This window comes from Fistularia commersonii, chromosome 20 (genome assembly GCF_037954325.1).
Source record: "Fistularia commersonii isolate RoL2024-O1a breed Wild chromosome 20, RoL_Fcom_v1.0, whole genome shotgun sequence".
Taxonomy (NCBI): Eukaryota; Metazoa; Chordata; class Actinopteri; order Syngnathiformes; family Fistulariidae; genus Fistularia; species Fistularia commersonii.
Genome location: NC_141303.1, coordinates 6409352 through 6433486, shown reverse-complemented (window position 1 = coordinate 6433486; position 24135 = coordinate 6409352). Strand labels below are relative to the sequence as shown.

At 38.2% G+C, this 24135-nt stretch overlaps 1 protein-coding gene across 3 annotated transcripts; it reads left to right on the top strand.

The window, feature by feature from the left end:
• Nucleotides 1-792: 792 nt before the first annotated feature.
• On the top strand, nt 793-23531 carry LOC147222727 (E3 ubiquitin-protein ligase RNF19A). Of its 3 annotated transcripts, none has more exons than XM_086167066.1 (10): nt 793-1020; nt 7871-8426; nt 9366-9856; nt 13333-13538; nt 13887-14034; nt 15517-15679; nt 16992-17106; nt 18917-19048; nt 19766-20036; nt 21759-23531. In XM_086167066.1, exons 2-10 carry the CDS (start codon nt 8274-8276, stop codon nt 22036-22038), a joined length of 1959 nt encoding a protein of 652 aa, XP_086023192.1. In that variant the 5' UTR covers nt 793-1020; nt 7871-8273; the 3' UTR covers nt 22039-23531. The 3 variants fall into 3 exon arrangements, with proteins under 3 accessions (XP_086023192.1, XP_086023194.1, XP_086023193.1); XM_086167068.1 differs by lacking the exon at nt 793-1020 and adding an exon at nt 2921-2931; XM_086167067.1 differs by lacking the exon at nt 793-1020 and having other exon boundaries at nt 7384-8426.
• The last annotated feature ends 604 nt before the right edge of the window (nt 23532-24135 follow it).

Here is a 24135-nt window from a genome sequence, read left to right as displayed (position 1 = left end):
TAGTGGTTTCCGTTTCCGTTAACAATATCCTGTTTCCCTTCCCTGCACCATAGTTGTTGTAGTTTTAATCCTTTACTTTTTTTCTAAATGTAATACTTAATCATTCACATACATACTTTTTTACATTGAAAGGTGCCATAATAACATGGATTGTACAAGAAGAACAAATATAAAAAGATATATTTATAATTTTTTATATTATGTAAAAAAATGAATAAAAAGACGTTCGGCAAACCGTTGGTCTGATTTTGCGTGAATCTTAGATTCGGGGTACTGGAAGAGGCCACATATGATTTGAAAAGAATTGTGAAACATTGGGAAACAAAATCTTGTTAATGTCATCATACATTCTGTGTGACAACTATTCAAGGCTAAATCTAACTGGATTCAAAACACTTTGTCCTTAGATCTATTTCTTTGTCGGTGGACATATGTAACTTCAGGAAATTAAATCATTTTTTTCTTTAAAAACCGTTAACTTCACAGGTCATATCCTATATATTAATTTCATACCAGGGGGGTTCAATTTTGAACACGGGATTTTCATAATACTAATACTAATAATAATAATAATAATAAATATGCTTATAAAATAATTCTTCCCCTCCCATCATTAGTTGAGTTGTCCATTTAAGGGACACAGAGAAAAAAATATGTTGTTTGGAATATGTATGCGTATTCGACTCGTGTTTTTATGGGACTGGGCATTTATGAATTGGAGATCGCGGGATTCTGCGTCATCCTGTTGGTTCATGTCACTGCAGTGTGCCTCCCCCCAGGCCGCTGCAAAGCCAAACCATCTCACTGAGCGGCGGGAAGGCTGTCCTCCCCGCCACCAGAACTCCACGCCTCGCCTCTTCCCCCCCGAACCGGACCGCTCTCTGCAGCCTCGTCGGTGGAGATCGGTTTTCCGTGCAGCAGAAAATGAGGAGGGCGCGGGGGATTTGTGTTTGGTCCTTCAGGGGAGGAGCCAGTTGTTGATTCTTCGCTGCAAAGGGAAAGAAGACGCTGCACAGAGAGGTGAGGTACACTTTACGTAATACATATTTGTGTGTTTTATCCACTTCGGCTGCGTTTCAACATCGTTTAATTAGAATCGGTAACGCTGTATCCCCTTTAAGACCGCATGGAATTGCATGTGAATGGGAATACATAGCCTATTAAACATGCCCCTCCCTGCAGAACCGACAGTGATGCCCTACACATATCTCCCTTTATAATCAGTTCTAGGTGCATTTGCCCTCTCCCCCCCTTTAAAAAGTGCGAAGGTTATCTAAGTCTGCCTTTGATGGAGCAGTTTTATGTCACATTTTATGTAAACGGCATTTCCCAGAACAGGCCTGTTGCCCATTTGGAAGCGCATTGGTTCATTCGTCTCAAGTAGTGTTACAAACTGTACACATTATAGTCTGGTTCCATAAGATCACATCATGTAACATAAGTTTGATGGTTTTTTTTTTTCTCCCAGCATCACTTAGTATGTGCTGCTACACTGTAGGCCACTCAAGTCAGTGCTGAGCAGCACATGGTACAAAAACAGAACAGTTTGCTGAGGGATTCCGCTGAGCAGAGGAGTGTGTGGGCAGACTGAGGTCACCCTCTTGCCTCTGAAACCCGCATTGCTGCTGTGGGATCCAGTCCAGTGAAGAGATATTTAATAGGGTGTATCATCAGGTTTCCCTGGCTCCACAAAGGCAGAACTCAGCTTCGGCTGAAAACTGACCTTCCTTCCCATTTTCTATCCAGTAATTGCATAGCAACAGCTTGTTAACAAGTGTCACATCCTTGAGGATGCTTCTCGGAGAAGGAGGATGCAGTTCACCCAAAGAACAAGAGGAAAAATTGGCTCACTTCCTTGTTTTGCGTTTCAAAGCCTGTGGGGATCGCTTAGGGGCTGATGCTGGTTGTGTAATAATCCCATCTGTCATTGTCATTTCAGCTTTCATCAAGAGAGTGACTGCCATTCTATTGGCTTTAATTGATATGTTGTCATTTTCGTTATCAGAAAAAAAAATCTCAGGACTTATCATTTTCGTAGTGGAGCTCATCTTCTAAGAATTTTGCATGTCTAGCAGTTTAATATGATTTTGCTAGCATATGGTTTGGACAAAAGGTCCACACAGGTCAACTATGACAGCAGTCGGCCACCACTCCCATGTTTATCTCCTGCTGCAGATTCATCTTATTCAAAGACATCTAGATGAGTTTTAGTGCAGCTATAGTGCTTCAATAACAATAGAGGACACACACAAAAACGGCTTCTTAAAAGCATCAAATAAAACTAGAAGACTGACGATCCAGACAGGCAGACTCTTTATTCACAGCGTAGGTCCAGAGGCAAATAACGTGGATCCAGCGCTTTCCATCAATTCTATAATGTCATTAGAGCTTTCTTGCCTGGAACACATCAATTGTAAGCCCATCAAAATAAAACTCAGCTGATAACACAGAAAAACAAAGTGAGAAAAAAAAGAAAGAAAATGTAGTGTTTTACATGTTTACCGTTTAGGTTTCTTCTGTCTTTCAAGTACAAATGGTACAGATGAAGAAGCTCAAAGAAATGGTTCTTTTCAGAAATTGTTGCCCATTTTGCAGAAAACAATACCTTGCTTTTGGTCTGAGCAGTTTTATGTGGAAACTCTAAACTAAAAGAGAAAATAGTTCAGGGGCTGTTGAATGAAAATTTGAGATTATCCTTGGAAACCAGGCCATGATTTTTGAAAAACAAAGACATTTCTGCTTCAATTTCTCAAATGTGATTTTTGTTGTGTGGAGAAACCAAAGAGGAACTCATTTCAACCTTTTGTGTGCATGACAGAAAAGCTATACATCGATTGCATCATGGATTTTACATTGATTTTTAACTTTTTTTTTATAGGGAATATTGCAAATTATGATACTCCTCACATCCATCCATGAGCCATTGTCCGGGTGAGGTTATTTTTTTCTTTTGGGTGGGGTTTTCTGCAAATTTACAGGCTCTTAAATTTTCAGTAAATTCATTTATTCAGAGAGATACAAGCCCATTATCAGTAAGAAATTACCCACAAATCACCAAGGAATCAACCATATGTTTCTGGTTTTGATATGAACAGTCCCTTGTAACGGCTGCGGGAGCTGTCAGATTGATAAGTGCAAGAGGCAGAATGTTGCATCACATTAGAAGTTATGAAAACACGACTCAGGCGAAGTTGTTTGGCCAAGGAGCTGGGTTTTCTCTGACTTAATGAATTAATTAAACATGAGTTGCCTGCTATGAATGAAAAGTCAAGATCTGTGGCTGCCTGATTCTGCTTCCATGCGCAGCCATGGCTAATTTTAGTATGTGCAGAAGTCTTGTCTCTTCCTGGTGATGTTGTTCAGAGGTTATGGCAGTAGTGAAGTTCATTAGCAGGTCATAAGTTCATGTGTTCTTGTCGTAGTCCGTGCCTGCCCACTGCAGAGGCAGCTGTCCTCCCCGCTTTCATACAGGCATCTATCTATCTATCTATCTATCTATCTATCTATCTATCTATCTATCTATCTATCTATCTATCTATCTATCTATCTATCCATCCATCCATCCATCCATCCATCCATCCATCCATCCATCCATCCATCCATCCATCCATCCATCCATCCATATGTCTGTCTGTCTGTCTGTCTTACTGTGTGATGATAACAGAGATGAGCAACATTCTAGTTTGTTCATTTTTGTAAAGGAGAAAAAATTCAAACATCTGTATTTTCTGTAGATATAAATCTACCTATTCATATATAGAGATAGAGAGATGCATATATACAGACAAGTATTGCTTGATACATTTAGAGGTTGATAGAATCTCATCTTACTGTGGTATTGTATCATGTATTTGCTTTAGTAGAGTCATGGTTTAATTTTTAATTTTCAGCGTTCAAATGTTTCTCCCTATCTGTTATAATTTTTTTTTAACAAAGAAGAATCAATATGTTTGCTTAGTAGACCTACGAGATAGTTTTCAAAACAAAAATGACCTTGAAATCAGGAAAATTGCATGGACATTAGTCGGATCAAAAAGAGGCAGAGATTGGCAGTTTGTCAGATCATGTCAAAACAACAGTTGCCCTAAAATGATCAGTTACCAGTCACAAAAATTTTTTTTTTTGATTATGGAAATTGAATAAACTCCCTTTGTTTTTCAATACTTGTTTCTGTTTGTTGTTGATCAGAAACAGACATTACTATCAATTGTAATACTATAAAAATTCTAAATAAATATAGAACACGTGATGAATATCAAAGTCATATAACAAAAATGTGTCAAAATCCAGTCTAACACAGTGATTCGGTTGTTTGCTCCTTGGCACAAAAAGAAAGTTCTAGGACAGATTTTGTTTTTGTCCCTTAATTCTCTATAATCCCTTTCGACTCCCTAAGAATTTCAAATCTGTTAAAGGCGAATTATTGGATTGTTTATTGTCTAAATCCAGGAATTTTGTTGAAAACTGGTGAGTAAAGTATGAAATGTCAAAGGATCACGAGCGTTATATGGTGCATTGAATGCCCTCAAGAATATTACAGTATATCATGCGCGCGCGTGCGCACACGCACACACGCACACACACACACACACACACACACACACACACACACACAGTTACAAACATTCAAGCGACATAAAAAGGATTAACCGTTGGCTATAAACACATGTGTTCCCTCTCCAGCAGCGTGGCAGCATCTGTGTCCATCCTGGGTGTTGCTGTATCCGTGCCCTTGTGCCTCCTTACAGATGACATTTAAGAAATCTAGATCTTTTTACAACCTGGCCCATTGACTTTTGGCAGCTATATCCATGAGTTCTAATCTCTCAACTGCTTGAGGATTCTCTTGTGAATATGTTGTTTTGTAACAGGTAATGCATTTACCTGTTCTTTCTTTTCTTTCACGCACAATCATCTTGTTCCTTAGAAGTAAAGCATGCCCCTTAAGTGGCTTTTAATATAGAACAACATTTTTAGAGTCTGTGCAATAATTGTTGTGCTTTTTAATTCCAGTGGGCTCTCAACACCACATAGGTGATGAGTAATTCTTAGGTATGGGTATTGGAAAGTGTGTACAACACACACTTTATTTACATTAAATATTTTAAGAAAGCCCAGCATGAGCACTTTTACATCCTAACTATTATGACCAATGGCATCTAAATTAGAAACTGAATTCTCCTGTGTGCAAAATCTGACACGGTGTCTCTTTAAAATTCCTGACTGTATTTCTGTAGTGATGAATCTTTTAATAAACTCAAAAAGATTCTATTCATTCTTTAAATATCATTATTTGGTTGTAATTTTCAATCCAGTATTACTATCAGATCTTACTTACGATTAATTCTTACTGATTTGGCCAAGAAATTTACCTTTTAGAAGCAAGTGTTTATCTTTGACCTTTTGTATTTCTTACACCTTTACATGGTTGTGGCTCTGTTGGTAGAGTGGGTGTCTCTCCAATTGGGAGACTGCCGAGTCAATTACTGGCCCCTCCTGCTTGCATGCTGAAGTGTCCTTGGGCAAGAAAATGATCCCCCAGTTGCTCAGGCTTTGCATGACAGCTCCGCAGCCATTGGTGTGTGTTTGTGTGTGTGTGTGTGTGAAATTGAAGGTCCCAAAAGTGCTACAGAAGTGGAGTACATTTATCATTAGAATAGATGAGAATAAGAATTAATTCAATATAGCAATATACAATGTTAGGAATGACAAGTATTTCTGTTACTACCAAGTTTTTATTTTTTTATCAGCTCAATAAAATTGATCAATTTAGCAAATATCTTGACATTTTAAACGAATTTCAACTTATTAGACTTAAATTCTCTGCGACTTTCAGTTAATTACTTTCAAATATTTAGCTACTTTCCCCACAGATATTCAGGTAGCTTCTGTCCTATTTCAAGAATGAAATGTGATGAATATCAAAATGATAAAAAAAGGTTTCTGAGTATCATTATATTTTGATACTTCATAAAACCCAGCTCCATGAGGGGCAGAATTAGAGAATGTTTTATGAGAATAATTACTTTAAGACTGCTTTGTCACATTTTTGTATTTGATATTATAAAGCAAAATAGCCCCATTGAAAAATACCAACCAGCACAATACATAGACAGAGTGTATTGCTAAAGTAATTTAATGAAAATCATAGAATATGTGTATTTCCAGAGCACTCAGCCCAGTTTGAGGCAAGTATTGATCATTTGGATTTTCCTTGTGCCATTTTAAGGACTAAAAAAGTAATTCTTTAATCAACTTTTTTTACCAGAGAAATAAAAGTAAGTTCTGTAGTTCACTGTTTGGTGATTCCTTGTTGTTATATCAGATATAACTTTAATTATACACTTAAAAAACATGACGCTGTCTGATATCCCAGCATAATAGCCATATCACGTGAAGCTGCAGTGATGATGATGACCTGCAGTCATCTGAAATTTTCATGCTATATTTCATGGTTCAATTTGCCTTTGTGCAAAGGCAGCTATTTTAATTGAACTGGGGCTGCATGAATCACCTCATGTTGTCTTTGCTCTCTGGGCCTGATTATGAAAGCTCCCCGCTGCCTAATGGAGCCAGAATGAGTTGTCTGTGCTGTCTATCACTGGCCCCCTTCTGCCTCAGTGTCTCCTTGATGCTCTCTATCACACCAGTCACAGAATGTCATTTTGTCAAGTCGCATTATTTTACCTTCACAAAATTGTGAAAGAGGCGGAGCACATTGTTTAATCATGTGTATGATTTTTATGATCAAGTTCTGTAGTAATTCAGTATTGTAAGGTTGTTATTATGATGGTGGAAGAGATTCAAAGATGATGTTTGTAAGCTAAGTATGTTTTGTCTTAAAACATCCTGATGATTTATTCTACTGTGATAGGACTCTTGTCTTTCGGCAGTGGATAGCAAAGAGAAAAGAGCTTGTTTGTTCTCAAGATATTTTCTATCACGCAAAAGGATACATCTATAGCTTTCATAGTTCTCTCTATGTACTTAGCATATTCACTTTTTATGGAATATCATCCAAATGCTACATTGCTTCATTTTATTAGTTGAATTGATAATATCCTCCTAATTTTCAGCATTAAAATGTTTCTCACTGTTTATTACAGTTTTTTTTACTGTTTTTTACTAAAGATTACAAGGAAAACCTACTTGGTGATTCTCGAAATCTATTATTTACTGCTTATCCTGCTATCAGGGTTGCGGGGATGCTTGAGCATAATTGAGCATATCCCAACTACAAATAGATGTGTGTGTGTGTGTGTGTGTGTGTGTGTGTGTGTGTGTGCGTGTGTGCGTGTGTGCGTGCGTGCGTGCGTGCGTGCGTGCGTGCGTGTGTGTGTGTGTGTGTGTGTGTGTTTGTATTCATGTATTCATATACATATATGTTTTTTTTTTTGTTTTTTTTTTCCATTCCGTTTTTATTATTTTGTCTCGGGTGTCTCAGGTAGTTGCAAACTAACCCAATTACGTGCTCATTGACTGATGAGTGACCAAGTTCTCACCCGATGACCAGAGATTTCTTGTTAAGTTTGTAATATGTGTAATCTTAAATAATGTAATTAAGTGTTAGATTTCAGATGCAAATGTTATTTAAAAGTGTTAAAACAAAACCTTTAATAATTAATCCTGAGGTGCTCAGTGTTACATGTGGTTGATAAATGTTTTATCTAAGTCAGTTGAGGATTGTGTCATAATAAGTCGATCGTCGATCGTCATAATGCATTTCTGCAGTACGTAAATTAATTTTAGCACTAGGTCATCCTTTCCTTGACAAATTAATTTTTTGTTTTGAAATATAGCTTAACATAAGGATTGCATGCCTTTGGTGTGGACTTCAACGTTTGGTCAGTGTTGTTATTTTTCCTTCCAGATTAAGGAGCTGTTGACATTGAAGAGGAGAACTAACCTTTTTTAATGGACAGTCAGCAAGTTCAGGAGTTGCCCAGAATACGTTCATGAGAGGAACTCTTAGAGGGAAACTACATGTCCAGACCTCGGAAGGAGTCCAAATTAGTTATGTTCCCCTCCGGCAGGGATTACCCCCTCCCTTTTATCTCCCTCTCCATCTATCCCTCTCTTCCTCCCTCATAGAGTGCCATCCAGTTCCAAATATCTGCCTCTCTCTCTCTCTCACACGGACACACACACACACACACACACACACACACACACACACACACACACGCACACACACACACACAAACACGTCTGCATCCTGCCCATGGTCATTGGGCTGCCTGCCTCAGCTGCTGCTCCTGCTCTAGTCCCAGACAATGAAGAGGCCCAAGCAACAGACGGGGCCTCTGAGCTTCCTAAACTTCTTCAGCCGGAAACCCAAATCAGAGCCGAGGCCAGAACGACCCGTAGAAGCTCGTCCAAAAGAGGAAGTAGCCATCACACTGACACTGAGAGAACATCCAGAGCAGGTCTGAGATGGAGGAAATTATTACTCTTTATCATTCTGTTTTATTTGTTTGTATTTTTTATTTGAATGTATATGGTGTCTATAGTAAGATAACAGAACTATAACAAACTACTGACTTCGTATCGTTGGAAACTAAAACAAATCTTTTTTGTATTTTCAATCAATTTTAAATTTAAATAAATATTTTAGAAGATAACTGTTGAAGAAAATTCAGTGCCTGACAGATTGTAGTGTCTATCAGAGGAAGCTGAAGAGAGACTGTTGATCATTAACTCAGGATGAATTTCCAGCCAGTCTTGTCATCTGGTGTTGTTATAACCCAAATCCATTAAGGTGTTTATTTAATGAATTGCTTATTTCTAGAAACAACGTTGCCACGTAACCAAGTCAGTCAGATATAAGATCCGCAACATGCGTACATATACCGATATCACTAGAAATGTGTGTTAGGGTTAGCTTTTGTCCCAGAAAATATTCCATTGATTGTGAAGTTCTTGTAAAATGTCAACAGTTTTGGGTACAAGGTTAATTTGATTTGGAATATATGAACCAATACTAATTTTACAGTTAAAGACATCACAGATTGCAAATTCAGGCTGTGATAAAGTGAATTATTTTTCTGCTTGATTGAAAATAGAAGTTGTTTTTCCATTTTTCTTATGATACCGTTTTCTAAAAACAAAGTGAGCTCGAAATATGAATTGAGTTGGAACACCCTCTGCTGGACAAAGTATATTAGGACACAATTTCAAAACGACCTAAAAGTGGTTTTGCATGTTAGGACTGCAAAAAAGATATTTTTCAGTAGAGCACATATTGAAAGACAATCCAATCCAATGCATCTAAGCAAATAATACCAGCATATCAATATATTGGTCAAGAATAAGAGCATTTTTAATCACTGGATTTGCTTATCAGAACAATTTTGGATTGTTTTCAGGAAGTCACCGTCACAGCAGATGAGGTTGGAGAATCAACAGAATGTGCTGTGGAGAGAGGCGAAGGAGGAGGCCCACTAGCCGCAACTGACGTGTTGAAGGATGGTGGCACCACAGCCAAATGCGTGGGCGGGGTGGGCAGCGGCTCCGCCAGCGTCCTGTCCCTGTCCTCCTCCAGCCAGGATCAGCTGCTGGAAGAACACCTTGAGGAGTGTCCACTGTGCCTGCTCAGTCAGCCACGTTGCCACTTCCCACGACTCACCTCCTGCTCCCACAGGACATGCTCCGACTGCCTGCGTCAGTATCTGCGTATTGAGATATCAGAAAGCCGTGTGGGCATCGCCTGCCCACAGTGCCCCGAAACACTGGCACCACTTGATGTACGCGCCATCCTGGATGACCAGGCATTGCTGGAAAGGTTTGAGGAGTACCAGCTGAGGCGCTTCCTAGCCTCGGATCCAGATACACGCTGGTGCCCTGCCCCCGACTGCAGGTGAGAATCAGCACTGTGATACCGTTACTTGTTCCTATCATCAGGTACATAATATTAAAATTAAGACTCCTACTAGAGCCCTTTTTTATTGAGCAACTGGAAAACGTCAGAGAAGAGAATCGGTATGATAGAGCAGTTTGCTTAGGTGATAAGACAGTTCAACACAACAATTTATCAATTTTTAATTTTTTTACATATTTAGGCACATGGCCATTCAACAGCCATTCATTGAAATTGAAAAACCTCTGAACCCTCAAACAACACAACACAACACAACACAACACAACACAACACAACACAACACAACACAACACAACACAACACAACACAACACAACACAACACAACACAACACAACACAACACAACACAACACAACACAACACTGCAAGGCAACTGTTAAAACTCTCTTGTCATTCTCATGTAACCCCATAATGTGTTAGAGTAAACACAAGACTGAAGTTCTTTTCACAGTGTCAGAGTGATTGGCTGAGCTTTCAAAAGACCAGGTGACATCGTGTGAAAACACATGAGTCCCGAAGTTTCGATGGCAGCGATGGCAGTGAGATATTTTTTAAATGATGGAACAGCACAGATTGGCTGTGAATCATGAAGCAGTTCTCTGTATTTCTTCAGTGTCGAGCCGCCCACAGTGACATCCAAGACATGTTGTGTTGGGAGTCTGGGGAAGACAACACCCTCTTTACTATCCAGTTCTGACACTTTAAAAATGTTATTAGAAATTCAGCTTGTATTCCTGGAACCGTTTTTATTATGAGTTGTGGGGTATGTAGTGATGCCCCTTTTGATAACATCCTCAGACAGAGTTCTTAAAGCAAATTTACATCATTATTTAATCATTGCAGAGCATAGAGATTATAGAGCATAACATATATCAGCAATATCTTCAAAATCAGAGATGCGGTTTCTGCTTATCAACTTAAGCCTCATTTGACCACAGTGCAATGCTCCAAGAGTCTATTGAGACCATTTTTTTACATGCACAATAATTCTTTCTTGTGGCACTGTAATATTCATGAATGGGAACAAGATAGGGCAGCTGATGGGAAATCATAATATGAGAGTATTTGTGTTTGTGACCATGTAAGTTTGGAAGCATATCAAATGTATATGTAGGCAAAAGCAAGTATGCACAAGGGCTCGGGTTTATTGGTAGACTGTCTGTCTCTTCGACTGTCAGGACCTGCGGCCTGGTCTTGATTAATGACTGGATAAAATAAATCAATAAGCCTGTCTGGTTTCAGAGGGGGAGAATTATTTAGTTATATGTATGTGTGTGTTTGCATTTTCGAGTCATACTTAAATCACAACCATGGCCTACTCTAATTTCTGGGCTATAAGCCACTACCTTTTTCACACACTTTGAACACTGCGGCTTAAAAGATGATGCGGATAATTTTTGTTTTTTTTTAGGCTAACTAGCTTCATACTGCCAAAACATTTTGCCTCGTCACATTGGACCAATCAAATTTCCGTGAAAATTCCGAGGCTGTTCAATTTCGACACTGAAGACGACTAATGGTTTTAGTGTGCAGAAGGAAGATGAAGATAGCGATCAGCTGGAGTAGGACAAAGCAGGGATAGAAAATGGATGGATTTTTCCTTGTCTTATTTATCATTAATCTTTTTCATCAGCCATATTACAGTGTTCGGAAAAAAAGCAATTCCAGCGCATATTTGTGGATGTAACCAATATGTATTTTACTAAAAGTAAAAAAAAAATGTTTCTGTGTATCATCTTTGTAAATGTAAATATCTCATGTTACAACATGGACACTTGCAGTTTATAGACAAGTGTGGCCTATATATTTACATATATATTTATTCAGTTATTTTTATATTCAGGTGCACTCAATTGTCTGGAAATTACTGTAGTTTATTTGTACATGATACATATAGAAATGGTCACAAGTGGCTACTTAATATTGCTTTGACATGTTTAGATGTTTAAAAGTAGATTAGAGGTTTGGCTGTTCCCATACTCTTAAAAGTAACCCCATGATGTAAGTGTTACAGTCTGTATTTTCCCACATTCTCAACATACACACATTCCTCAAGGTCTTAGGCTGTTGCTTAGCTGGAGCTTATTTCATCTTTGAGTAAGGGAGGCAAAATATTTATGCTCAACTGCTCCAGATATTGTCATACTATAGATAATGCTTATATGGAAAATTTTCAGTTCAGTTTTGTTTCAGTATGAAATGCATATCATTTTGTCAGGCAGTTACAAAAACATCAATTAGTTTAATTCATTTTGGTGTGCATTTCTATCACCAAAATGTTTTTTCCATCATTTACATTTTTAATTAAATCGCAGATTTGTAGCTTTGTTTTAAATCAGCTTTTTTTGCTAAGTGCTGTTTGAATATCCATATGTATTCCTGGGATAAATGCTGTGTTGTTACACGACAATAATGTTTTCATCACATATTTTCTATCATGGGACTTATATTTTAAATGTCTAAAGATGAAAATATGAGAGAAAAAGATAAGGACCAATCTTAGATATATGCTGAACCAACGCTTTATGTTAATCAGCTAAAATTTCTTTTGATATTTGCTTTTAGAATTATAGTGTTCATGTATGTATTTGCATACATTTGTATTTGCTATTGATCCTAACAAGATTGGGCCCCTTCCATGAAAATATTCCTCTAGTCTTTCTCTCATCTTGCTGCCTAAAGGCTATTTGTTTTTTCAGATGAAAAACATCCAATCCAGTCCAGTTTCTTTGATAAAGATATTTGCTTATATGCTCATCGAGACATGACAGGGATTATATTTGGTGTTCAGCTCACAATGTCTGATGGAAATATTTACCACCTTAGGATCACATCAAGTCTGACACCAAAGCAAAATCTATGCAAATGTTTAATTATCTCCAAAAAGTGTTTGTAGCCTAAAGCCTGTTTAAATTCATCTCCTAGTTGATAAACTTGTAAACTGCGGACGATTCAGGCTCCTAAAGGACACAGTCTTTCAAGCAGTTCTTCATGGCACTGCAGAGACTGGATCCTGCTGGGATATGTACAACTCAAGGTTACTTTCTCTTGCGTTTGATCGTTAATCACATGATCTTTTGAATATAAACATTTATGTTAATATTCCCTCTGAAGTGTTAGATTATATTCAGAGGCATCATGCCTCCCCTTAAAGCCATTCTCTAAATTTCTGCTTTGGTTGCTTAACTGGAAGCCAGGCCCACACGTTGTTATGTCACCTTGATTTGAGAGTCATTAAGTTCAAACACCAACAACTATATGATTTTTTTTTGGATGAAGAAAAATACTATAGTATTATAAATTGTTGTTTATCAGACTGATCAGTTAAATAGCACAAGAAGATATGAATAGAAAGGCTTGGTTCAACTACTTAACAACTACTATGCAAACCTCCATAATGTCTGCTCTTTTAATACTTGAGTGATCCATTCTATCATACTTATGTCTTTTCTCAGCTACGCAGTGATCGCTTACGGCTGTGCGGAATGTCCCAAGTTGAGCTGTGGCCGTGAGGAATGCGACACAGAGTTCTGCTACCACTGTCGGCAACTGTGGCACCCCAACCAGACATGTGACCAGGCCAGGCGTCAGCGAGCTCGCCACACCTCCGGCAGCATCGATGCCTCCACGCTGTATGTCTTCAATGAAGAACCTGGAGGAGGTGCGACTACCATCGTCATAATTTTTAACCTTGTTGTAACCTTTTGGCGTTGACTGGCAAGTGAGAATAATTCAATAAGGTGGTCATCATGAAACTGTAGCACTCTATTGTGCCAGCTTGAGGTGGCATTTTTTCAGGCTACTGTCTCCTTCCTTTTTAGCCATTAGTTTGAATCGTATATTACCTTTATTACTTTTGGTGGTGAATAATTAGATATTATAGAACTGAAGAAGCCTCTCGGATGAGGGTTGAAACATCTTCAAGTGAAGACTTTCAAGTCCAGTTGCCAGGAAGAAAAACATTACCGAGTGTGCCCCCACTTGGTGCTTATTCACTATGTTGTTGTAGATGCAGAGGAGATCAAACCTTGCCCTCGTTGCGGTGCTTACATCATGAAGACCAATGATGGGAGCTGCAACCGGATGAACTGCACTGTGTGTGCCTGTCAATTCTGTTGGCTTTGTATGCAGGAGATCACCGACGTGCACTACCTCAGGTAGCCATCCACCGATCTATTGATAGTCCCATTTGTGCAGAGACATAGAGTATATGGCCAGTGACTTCACTTTAGAGCTGGGCTTAAATAATCAAATGTGACTGATGATTATAAAAGTAATTAAGGTGGTTTAATTAACAAATAACAAATTTGCGTTTCCACATATACAGTAGGTGAGAAAATGTAGCACTTTCCTCTGTTATGTCATTAATAATTTTTCGGAAATGAATGGAGGTCATGGGAAATTGTGATGGGTATCGCTCACCATGAAGTTAAAAATTGTGGACCATAGCCATAACAATTTTTTATTTTTTTGGGATTTGAAAGCAAAACTGGCTGTCCTTAAAACCAGGTCGCTCTGTTTTTGGACACAATTTTCTGATTTGTACAATGGCAGTTCATGAACAAAATATTTTAACTGAATTAAATTGCATGAATATAATGGTATATTTTAGATGATTTTTTTCCCTTCCTGTTGTGGACCAAATGTTTTTAGAAATCTTGTGAGAAATGTACAGTGAGTAGAGCTAAATATGTATTTTGTTAGATAATTGATAAGTGCATTTAATTCTTTCTCTGAAATAAAACCTCAAAGGGAGTCATGGCTGACCAGATGTCAATTTGTTAGTTTTATCTGCATTTCCATTTCTACGGTGAACAACAGATACCTAAGGGTTGGGTTTAAGTTGAACCTACCTATTAGAGGCTATCATTTTTCTGTTGTCAAAGGGCCACTGTATAGCTGTAGTAACAGAAAGCATCCTGTGAGAAAGGTTAATGAAATGTGTCATGCTGCAATTGAGATGCATGCTCTCTCTCATCCGTGTGATGTTTTTTCTTCATCACCCCCCCACCCCCCACACTGCCTTTCACAATTTATTACAATAAACATTATGAGAGAGAGAGCATGGCTTTTAGCGCCTCCAAGCAAACTTGCCAGTTGAGTTCAGTAGAGAACAGCCATTACTATCTCTCCGCAGTTTCCTCAACTTGCATTTTTAGAGTTACATTTAGACATTTAGAGTGACATTTGCAGTTACATTAGAAATTTAAATGTTAAGAAATAGCCCCAAGGTGGTTTCCATGTAGCTACTAGTGTCATTGATGATCTTGCAGCGTCGTTCCTTCTTCATTATGACTCCGAAGCGTTAGTCACCCTGGTGCTCATTTCCCCTGTAGTTAGAATGATATCCCGGCACTAAAGGCTGATGCCAAAGTTACATCACTGTGCCAAGAATAATTGTGGATGACTGAAAGCAATGCCGCAATGATAAAAGTGATACATAGCAGGCAAAGGTCATGTTTTTTTTTTTTTTTTTTTTTGCCAGCCAACTAAATGTGCTTTGCCAGAGGTCATGAGACAGATGTTGCTTTTTACAGGATAATGATTATACATATGTATTACTTAATGGCATTTTTATCTGGGGTTTGTGCACAATATCACCTATCTGATCGCTTTTGTTCCCTTTCTTTCTGTCTTAGTCCCTCAGGATGTACATTCTGGGGGAAGAAGCCATGGTCTCAAACCCGCAAGGTTCTATGGCAGGTGGGCATGTTGCTCGGAGCGCCAGTGGTCATATCCCTCATAGCAGGCATTGCCATCCCAGTCATCATTGTGGGCATACCAATCTACATGGGCCGCAAGGTATTGCACTCACCATTGGGCAAAACCTGCATGCTGTTAACTTAGTGGTTTGAATGGTTTCGCAGTCCATTGTTGGACTACAGTACAAAATGCTTGTGTGCTCTGCAGGGCTGGGCAATTCATTATTATAAAAACAAATATTGTAGAACTGTTATCGCATTGTGAGTTGTTCAGTATCAGAATTGTAAATTGTACTTTAATCTATCCAACCCTTTACGTGTTTGTACAAATATTGGTTCAAAAATGCTGTGTAATGTTCTAATATGAACCAAGATGTTTCCTCAAGAAGAAAAAGGTGATTGATATTATTACCGTATTTTCCGGACAATAGAGCGCATCCGAATATAAGGCGCACCCACTAAATGTTAAAGAAAAACATATTTTTACATATATTAGCTGCACTGGACTATAATGGCACAGATATTCCTGTTGTGAAATGAGATATTTACACAGAAAGATTTTGTCAATGTTTATTTACATACCTTACTTGATTGTTTCCAAACGCTGCCTGTAACACGGTAGTAAAATGGCTGATCAAACAAAACAGAAAACTCATTGATGGGTTTATTCATCCTCCTGCACACTAAAACCACTGAAGTCTTCTTCTTTAGTGTACCTTACCTTTTCAGTCTCTCTTTTGGTGTTGGTCGTAATGCGAACCTGAAAGCCTTTGTTGCCTTTTGCCATCGAATCAGTTCTTCATGCTGCTGTCTCCAACGTCCAGAGATTAGACAGATCGATTGCTCTCAACTTAAAAACTGCATCATATGCATTTCTGCCTGTGCTTTCCTTGATGAATGTGTGAAAAATATTTGGCGTGTCGTGCTGCGTTTTGCGTTGAGTGCGCCAAAAAACTAGCGTCTTCCTCTTCTTTGCATTGACCTCTTGCGTCTGTCTCGTTTTTGCACTTTCTGCTAGAGCGCCCCTGATGGCCGTTAGCGAAGAAAAATCCATAGATTAGCTGCATCGTTGTATAAGCCGCAGGGTTCAAAGCGTGGGAAAAAAGTAGTGGCTTATTGTCTGGAAAATACGGTAATCTAATGTTTTCCATTGTATTTTTTCCCAGCATTAGTGTCTTCCATCTATGAAATTTAAATACCCAACTTGTACGAACTGCTCTCTTGTTGTAAAACCCATGAATATTTATTAGTAACTCCTGGTGACTGGAGCTGAATGATCGGCTCGGATGATCGGATCGAATGATTTGTTTTTCTTTTTTGATTTAAAATAATCTTGTTTGTTCGATGGAGGAGAGAAGAGTGTGACATAACTATTAAATAATATGTGTCATTTTGCTGTACTTGCTTTTTAGGTCCATGGTCGCTGTAAGAAAAACAATATCTCAGGAAGTAAACATTACTTGACTGTGGCAAGTGGGGTGATGATGTCTGTGTTTGTGTCACCGGTCATAGCAGCTGTCACTGTAGGTAAGACGAAGCATAACTGTGTTCTCATCAGCTCACTAAGACACACAGCCCAGGACACCGCCGTGCTTTAATTAGGAAATTATGAATTCTGCTAGCTGCCACCAGTGTATGGTAGGTTTACAGTTAAATGAAAGACATTACTATTACTATTTAATCTTCACAGACATCTATGAAATTTTCCTAGAAAATACATGAACCACGTTTCATCTTGTGAGGTTAATAGTTTAATGCCTCAATCATTCTGGGAAAAAATGCCATGAGCTTTGGTATGGAATCCATATGTATTGATGGACTCATTCAATCCAACCATTCCAGTTGATTTATCACACACAAGTTGAAGCAGCATTTTGATGACTCTTGTTTACTGCAGTCGGCTAGTAAAGATATCCTTACGGTAATAGCTGGCTCTCAGTGTCCTTTTGCTGCCTGTGACACAATCATCACCCCATTACACACTAATGATAGCTCCATCACCACACAAAAACTCGCTGTAATACACATTTAACTGTACTCCTATCCTCTTGGCTGTGTATCAGCTGCTGCCTGCAGCTCTGACTCTACCTCGATTTCCATCTCTGGTGTAACTTATCGCCATTTGTTTTACCTGTTATGTCCAAAACTTAGCTGGTAGGTGTGTTGTCTTGTCCTGGTTTACCCCTCTGCTGAGTTAATAGAGTTTCAGTGTTCCCGCTGTGTTATTGATGTCCTTTTGTTTGCCAGTGCTTTCTACTGACAAAGTCTATTCTTTGTCATTTATTACATCATTACACAATAGCAGGGTATGGTAGTGCTGCTCATTTGACTTTAGGGTAACTGTTGAGTGTTTTTATAAAATTTACTTCAGTGAGTGGGGTATCGAGGACAAAAAATGTCCAACATGATTTAAAAATCAACCATGATTGAATAAATTAAGAATTAAAATGGTTTATGTGAAGTTTCTAATGAAATTGTTTAAAATGTTGACAACTTTAGAGTCTGCACCAACTCAACTGTACCTCTGTTCCTCTGGTTGCAGTTTTAATATATTGTAGGGGTGGGCAAACTTTTTGGCTCAGGGGCCGCATTGACTTAAAAAATTTGACAGACGGGCCAGGTCACCTCAAGATACGATACATATATGAAAATAAAAAAAATAAAAAAAAATTGTTAACAGTACATATAACAGACTCATCCGACATTTGTCTGAACTTTGTCTTACATTTGCTTTGAAAATATAACCAGCTTGGTTTTGAAGGCTCTGACGCTTAAAACGGCAAATCTGTTTTTTCCCTCGTCGCTTCACATCCAGCTCATTCATGTGTGTCAGTATGGCCACAGTCAAGGCTAAATCACAAAGCCAATCTGTGTCATTCAATTCTCAAGTGTTCTCAAGTAGCTCCAAAAATGAAATAATCTCCTGTTTAAGCTCCCATTAATTGATCCAATCATTCAATCGTTCACATCAAATGTGAATTCTGGACCAAACTTTGGCGGGCCGGATTAAAAAGACTGAACGTGACCCAAAGAATGGCCAAAGAATGTGGCCCCCGGGCCATAGTTTGCCCACCCCTGATGTATTGTGATGAAATAAAGAAAATATCAGTAAAGTTAAAAGGGGTACTTCACTAGTCACAGGGTGGTTTATGGCCCCCAGGAAACGAACATGAACATGATGCAAAGGTTGGAGGGAGATTTATCTACAGTCATGAAAAAAATTCGTTTTGTTTTGTTTTGATGCAGCACATTTTTTTTTTTTTGTCTTTTGTCTCTAACAAAATCAAAATTATGGATACATATACATGAATTTGTTTCCTCCTCTGTTGTCCTGCAGGTGTGGGTGTACCACTTATGTTGACTTATGTGTATGGGGTCGTTCCCATGTCACTCTGTAGGAACGGATGGTGTCGACCGCAGAGTGAGCCCCCTGAAACACACAAGATTCAGCTGGAGGACTTAGCTAGTTGTAAGTTTAAAATTGACATTTTGTTAACAAGAATTTTCATTTAATTTGATTATGGATAATACAGTCTCTCTAACTGTATACCGTATGTTAATAAAAGAAGTTTCAAGGCGGGCTTTGAAGCCAGTTATACTGTGTTGGCCAACTGGATTTTTGCTGTGGTTCTTAGGTCATTTACAAATATTTTTTTCACATAAAAAGACACGCCCCAAATTCAACCACACTATTTAACCTACATCTTTTGGTAGCCCCTGAAGATGGACTGAAATCTGTTTACACTCCTGCTTACACTTGCCATATTAGATGCAGTGTACATCTTCTACCTGAAAAGGACATCAATATGATAATAGGATATCTATTGATCCTATTCAATTATCCCTCTGCCTCCATGTGTTCTCTCTTTTATTTAGGTTGACTGGAGACTCTAAATATCCAATAGGTGTGAATGAGAGTGTTTGTATATCTCCAAGTGTGGCCCTTAGTCTTTTAACTATCCGTGACCGAGGACTCTCCTGCCCGTGTATACTGTGTGTACTGCAGGTATAAGTGGTGTGCATCTGCAGTATAATAGCTATAGTATAGTTGAAATGAACAAATAGAGCTGGTATGTTCCTAAATGATTTTTAGGTTCTACAAATATTAATCTAAACACTATACATCTTGTTATTTTACGCCAAAGCTTGCTTGCCAAATCTCATAAAGTTTCCACTTTTCTTGTAGATCTTTTATTCTCCCATGTAGTCAGTGACCACTGGACAGGTCAAAACAACCCAACAGTAAGTGACACCAGCATGCAGGAAGTAAGAGTCAGCGTACAGGAAGTGGGTATCCTTCCCAGTACAAGCACCACGCCTCCAGCACTAGATAGCCCTGTAGGACTGGATGAAGCCACAAAACGTCATGGATATGGCCAGCAAGACAGCCAATCAGACTGCACGGTGGTCTTAGTGCCTGACAACAAGCTTGATGACACACATTCACTTCCCTTGAGGTAAACATTGTATTCTTTCCCTTTCATTTTTATGAACAGGAGTAAGTAATTTTGACCCAAAACCAATTCAAATTGCTTTTGTAATGCCTTATTTTTTTTCTTTTGCTGTAAATCAGTATTGTAACATATTGTGTCCACTTCTCCTCAGGATGAATTAGCACTAACTTCCCATATTTGGTCACTATCGGGCCAAAACTATTTTTTTGATAGATTTTTCTTTAAGAAAACACCTTCCAAATCAATGCCATTTCAGAAATCCCTTTGATGATATTGATAGTAATAAAACATTTGATTTAAGGTGCCTTTCTTGACACTCAAGGGCACGGTACAGACATTCACACTACTGTATAAGTCGCACCAGACAAAAAATGCATAATAAAGAAAAAAAAATATATATATATATAAGTCACACTGGACTATCAGTCGCATTTTGGGGCGAAATGTATTTGATAAAATCAGAGACCAAGAACAGATATTTCACTCTGAAAGGCAAGTTACAAATAATAAATGTTCCTCGTGAACTTGTTTTTCTAGCTGTGCCCATCTAGCTTTTAGCCTGCAATTAGCTTTTTTTTTTTCAGTTAGAGTATTCTCTGCTTTTTGCCAGTCCCTCACCAGTGTCTTGCTTACTCAAAGCTTTCTTTCTGCTGCTCGATTACCGTTTTCAGCTGCATATTTCACAACTTGCAGGTTGTATTCTGCAGAATATAATTTTTGTTTTGGGGGCATTTGTGTTCAGTCTTTCTCAGTTGTCTTTATAAGTTGATGTTTAAGTTTTTAATTTTCCATTGTAGTGGAGTAATTTGAGTAGCAGATATTGGTTCACAAGCCTTAGCGTGCACTCCTGTGTCTGTGTGGAATAACGAACATGTGAAATTGCCGTATATATTTTGAGATATAAGTTGCACCTGAGTATCAGTCGCAGGACCAGCCAAATCATGAGAAAGAGTGTGGCTTACAGGCCGAAAAATACGGTCTACAAAATACAGATTTAAAAAATGCAAACAAAAAAATCGATATGGATAATGGATAATAAATATTTATCATTTATAATATGTAGATATGTATAAATAATAATAAGGGATAGTAATGGATAATAAATAAAAAAGATACAATAAAGATAAAAAAGATAAATAATAAAGATACATTCAAAATGACAAAGTAGTTAAAAAATACACATATATATATATATATAGTATATATACCTACATGCATACATATGAATGAATAAATAAATATGAACTTTACTGTTTGTCAATGTGTTATTCTTACAGCTGAACAGGAGAAATATTCTGCACATTAGAGTATAAAACATTATGCATACTATGATATTTCCAATTAGTGATTTTCAAATCATTTCCAACATAGCTCTTATTTTGCCATGAAATATACAATTTTCATATTTTTCTGACAAGGGGCTAATGTACTCCGAATACATGCCTGATAGACTTCACTTGTTCCTCTCTTGGACTCTTCCAGTATAACTTGGAAAAAAATTGTTATCTGTATAACTTTGTGCTTTCAGTTGGCTGGTGTTTCTGGGCACTGACTTAGAGCTATATATGGATAGTCCCTTCTAGTTGAAAGTGTTGATAATATATGTTTTTTCAGTGCATGTTGTTTTTCAGAGACAATTTAGCAAATTCAACTAATTAAGACAAATTTTGATCTCATCTCCTCAGAGTAATATATAATTGAGGTGTGTGTTTATTGTCACTACAGGGAAGGAACCAATATTGAAGTCCGTGTGGAAATCGAGACTCATCCCAGAGGCGCCCGCCAGTCCAGCCTAAGTAGCATCCTGTCTAGCCGAAGCTTGTCAGTGGAATCCCTGGGACACTCACTGTTACAGTCTCAAGACTTCCTGAGTGCCTCAAAACTGGAGGAGAGACCAGAGGGCGGAGAGGAGGGGAACAAGTGGGAGGGAAGAGAGAAACCAGGAGGGGAAGCTGGAACGGAAGAAGAGACAATTTGGCCAGTCTTTAAAATCGACGGTGTATGAAGTCCTATATTCCAGGCATTGCACTTGGTGAAAGATTAGGCTTTATGGAAATAGGGAAATAAGCAAATCCACGGTCATAGATTTTACTGGGATGACCTGTAAATCACTGGCCAAGGCCATCTCCTGCTTCCACGACAGACCCTTCCACCAGATGCCTTTCAGCTCCAGCCTCTATGTAAGATGCAGGTTTAGAGAGAGCCAATGACAAATACGGGAGAGAGAGTGAGACAGAAAGCAGCCATGGGTGTGCCTGTGTGCGTGTGTGCACGTGTGTGTGTGTGTCTGTGTGTGTGTGTGTGTGTGTGTGTGTGTGTTTGTGTGTGTGAGAGAGAGTACACAAGACAATTAGCATGGGTATTACACTAATAAACTGGAGACGGGTAAACTGCAAAAAGAATAACAGAAGAGTTAATTTAAAACCGAAGTGGCTGAGAGCATGTTACCTGACTAGTTCAGTGGAGGGGGGTCAGCCTGTTTTGCCATGTTGTCGTTTCTCAGAGAGACCATTGAACACCCCCGTTTCATGAAGGCCTCTCTTCACCTATATGTACTCAAATGTTTTGCAACCTCATCTTCCTCCCAATCCCTTTACAAATAAATTGACCCCAGCAAGCATGAGTGGTTTTGTGGGAGATAAAAATCTAATGTCTTATCAGAGATTTAATATTAAATGCTTTCCATGATGCCACTTTTTGGCAAGGCAGCCAGAATATTATTATTATCTCTAGCTAAATTTGGCAACTTTTAACTGATGGCGCATGCTGCAATCTTCAGTTACTGTTTTGTGAAAAAAGTCCCATCTGAAATTGTTCAATCTACATTTGGAAGACATTTTAGCCTGTAACTGTTGTTCTCAAATGGAATTAACGTTGCTCTGTGACATTCTGGTGGTGTTTGTTTGGATTGACCAGAGGGCATAAATTTGCCATAATTATTTATTATTTCAAATCTTTAGTCTTCCATGGAAGCATCCATGCAATGCAGCTTTAAACCTTCACAAGTCCATGCCCTTGGAAACTGGGAAGGTAATTGCTACTTTCGTTTCTAAAAAAGGAAAGCTCATTAAAATGCGGTGAACTTGTATTAGTAACAAAAACCTGGCAGCAACATTCTAGTCTTTTTGACAAGTCTCATATATAAAAATAGCTGCATGATTATTGTACTACTAACACACACATCCCAAACACCCATGTTTGCAAATACACAAACATGCTCATGCACAAAGCAATGTGGTTGCAGCAGTGTGTGGTGCTTAGAGGATTAAATATAAACTTAAGTCCTTCAAATGATCACAGAGCACCAGAATTACAACAGCAGCATGCCACCTCAGGCTAAAGTGTAATAACCCCTTTTAGATTATAAATGAGAAATATGACTATACATGCCTTGCTTAGCATCCTGAGTGTGAAATACTTGTGAGAGACTTGACATGATAACCTGTGCTGGGTTTTGGGAGAGAAATGTAATAAAGATTTCACCATGAAGGACAAAAATGCATGCTTGTATGTTTCGGACATATAAATTTACTCAGAGGAACGAGAGCAGTGGTAGAAACTTTTTTCTTCTACCTAAACATTGCTCATGTTTATGTTGCTTATTTATCTTAGATCATAAAAAGTCTCACATTCACCTTCTGTCATAAATTTTAGGACTTTTAAAATCTTTAAATATGCATTTTTTTTTTTCTGAGGCTGAGTTATTAAGTTTTTCAAAAGTAGTCAGCCTAATGCTAAAAATAATAACACTTTCCACTGGACCCAGTACTTTTTTACTTGCACTCATCTAATAGTGAAATATAGGTTGATCTTTACATAATCTACTTCTTCACTATCTTTATACTTACCTGTAACATCTGATAAGAAAGACATGCAGTGGCCAAAGTTTCCTTAAAAAGTAGTGTATTAATGTCTTGAACATGAGAGTCTGTAATGCACTCAAGAGCCGAAACTGTAACGATAAGCTGCAGCCAATAGGGGGCGCCATTTCACAAATAATACAAAATCCTATTTTTTTTTTAATTTCAAGTTTGAATTAGAAAAAAATAAGGGATAATTTTAGTCTTTTATTTTTTGAAAAAAAATAGGCTAATTTGGTAGA

Bases quoted from the DNA above. Each gene is read 5' to 3' on its own strand.
- LOC147222727 (XM_086167066.1), top strand. From the start codon at position 8,274: ATGAAGAGGCCCAAGCAACAGACGGGGCCTCTGAGCTTCCTAAACTTC. The intron at 8,427-9,365 runs GTCTGAGATGGA...GATTGTTTTCAG, and splicing joins TGAGAGAACATCCAGAGCAG to GAAGTCACCGTCACAGCAGA. The intron at 13,539-13,886 runs GTGCGACTACCA...ATGTTGTTGTAG, and splicing joins CAATGAAGAACCTGGAGGAG to ATGCAGAGGAGATCAAACCT.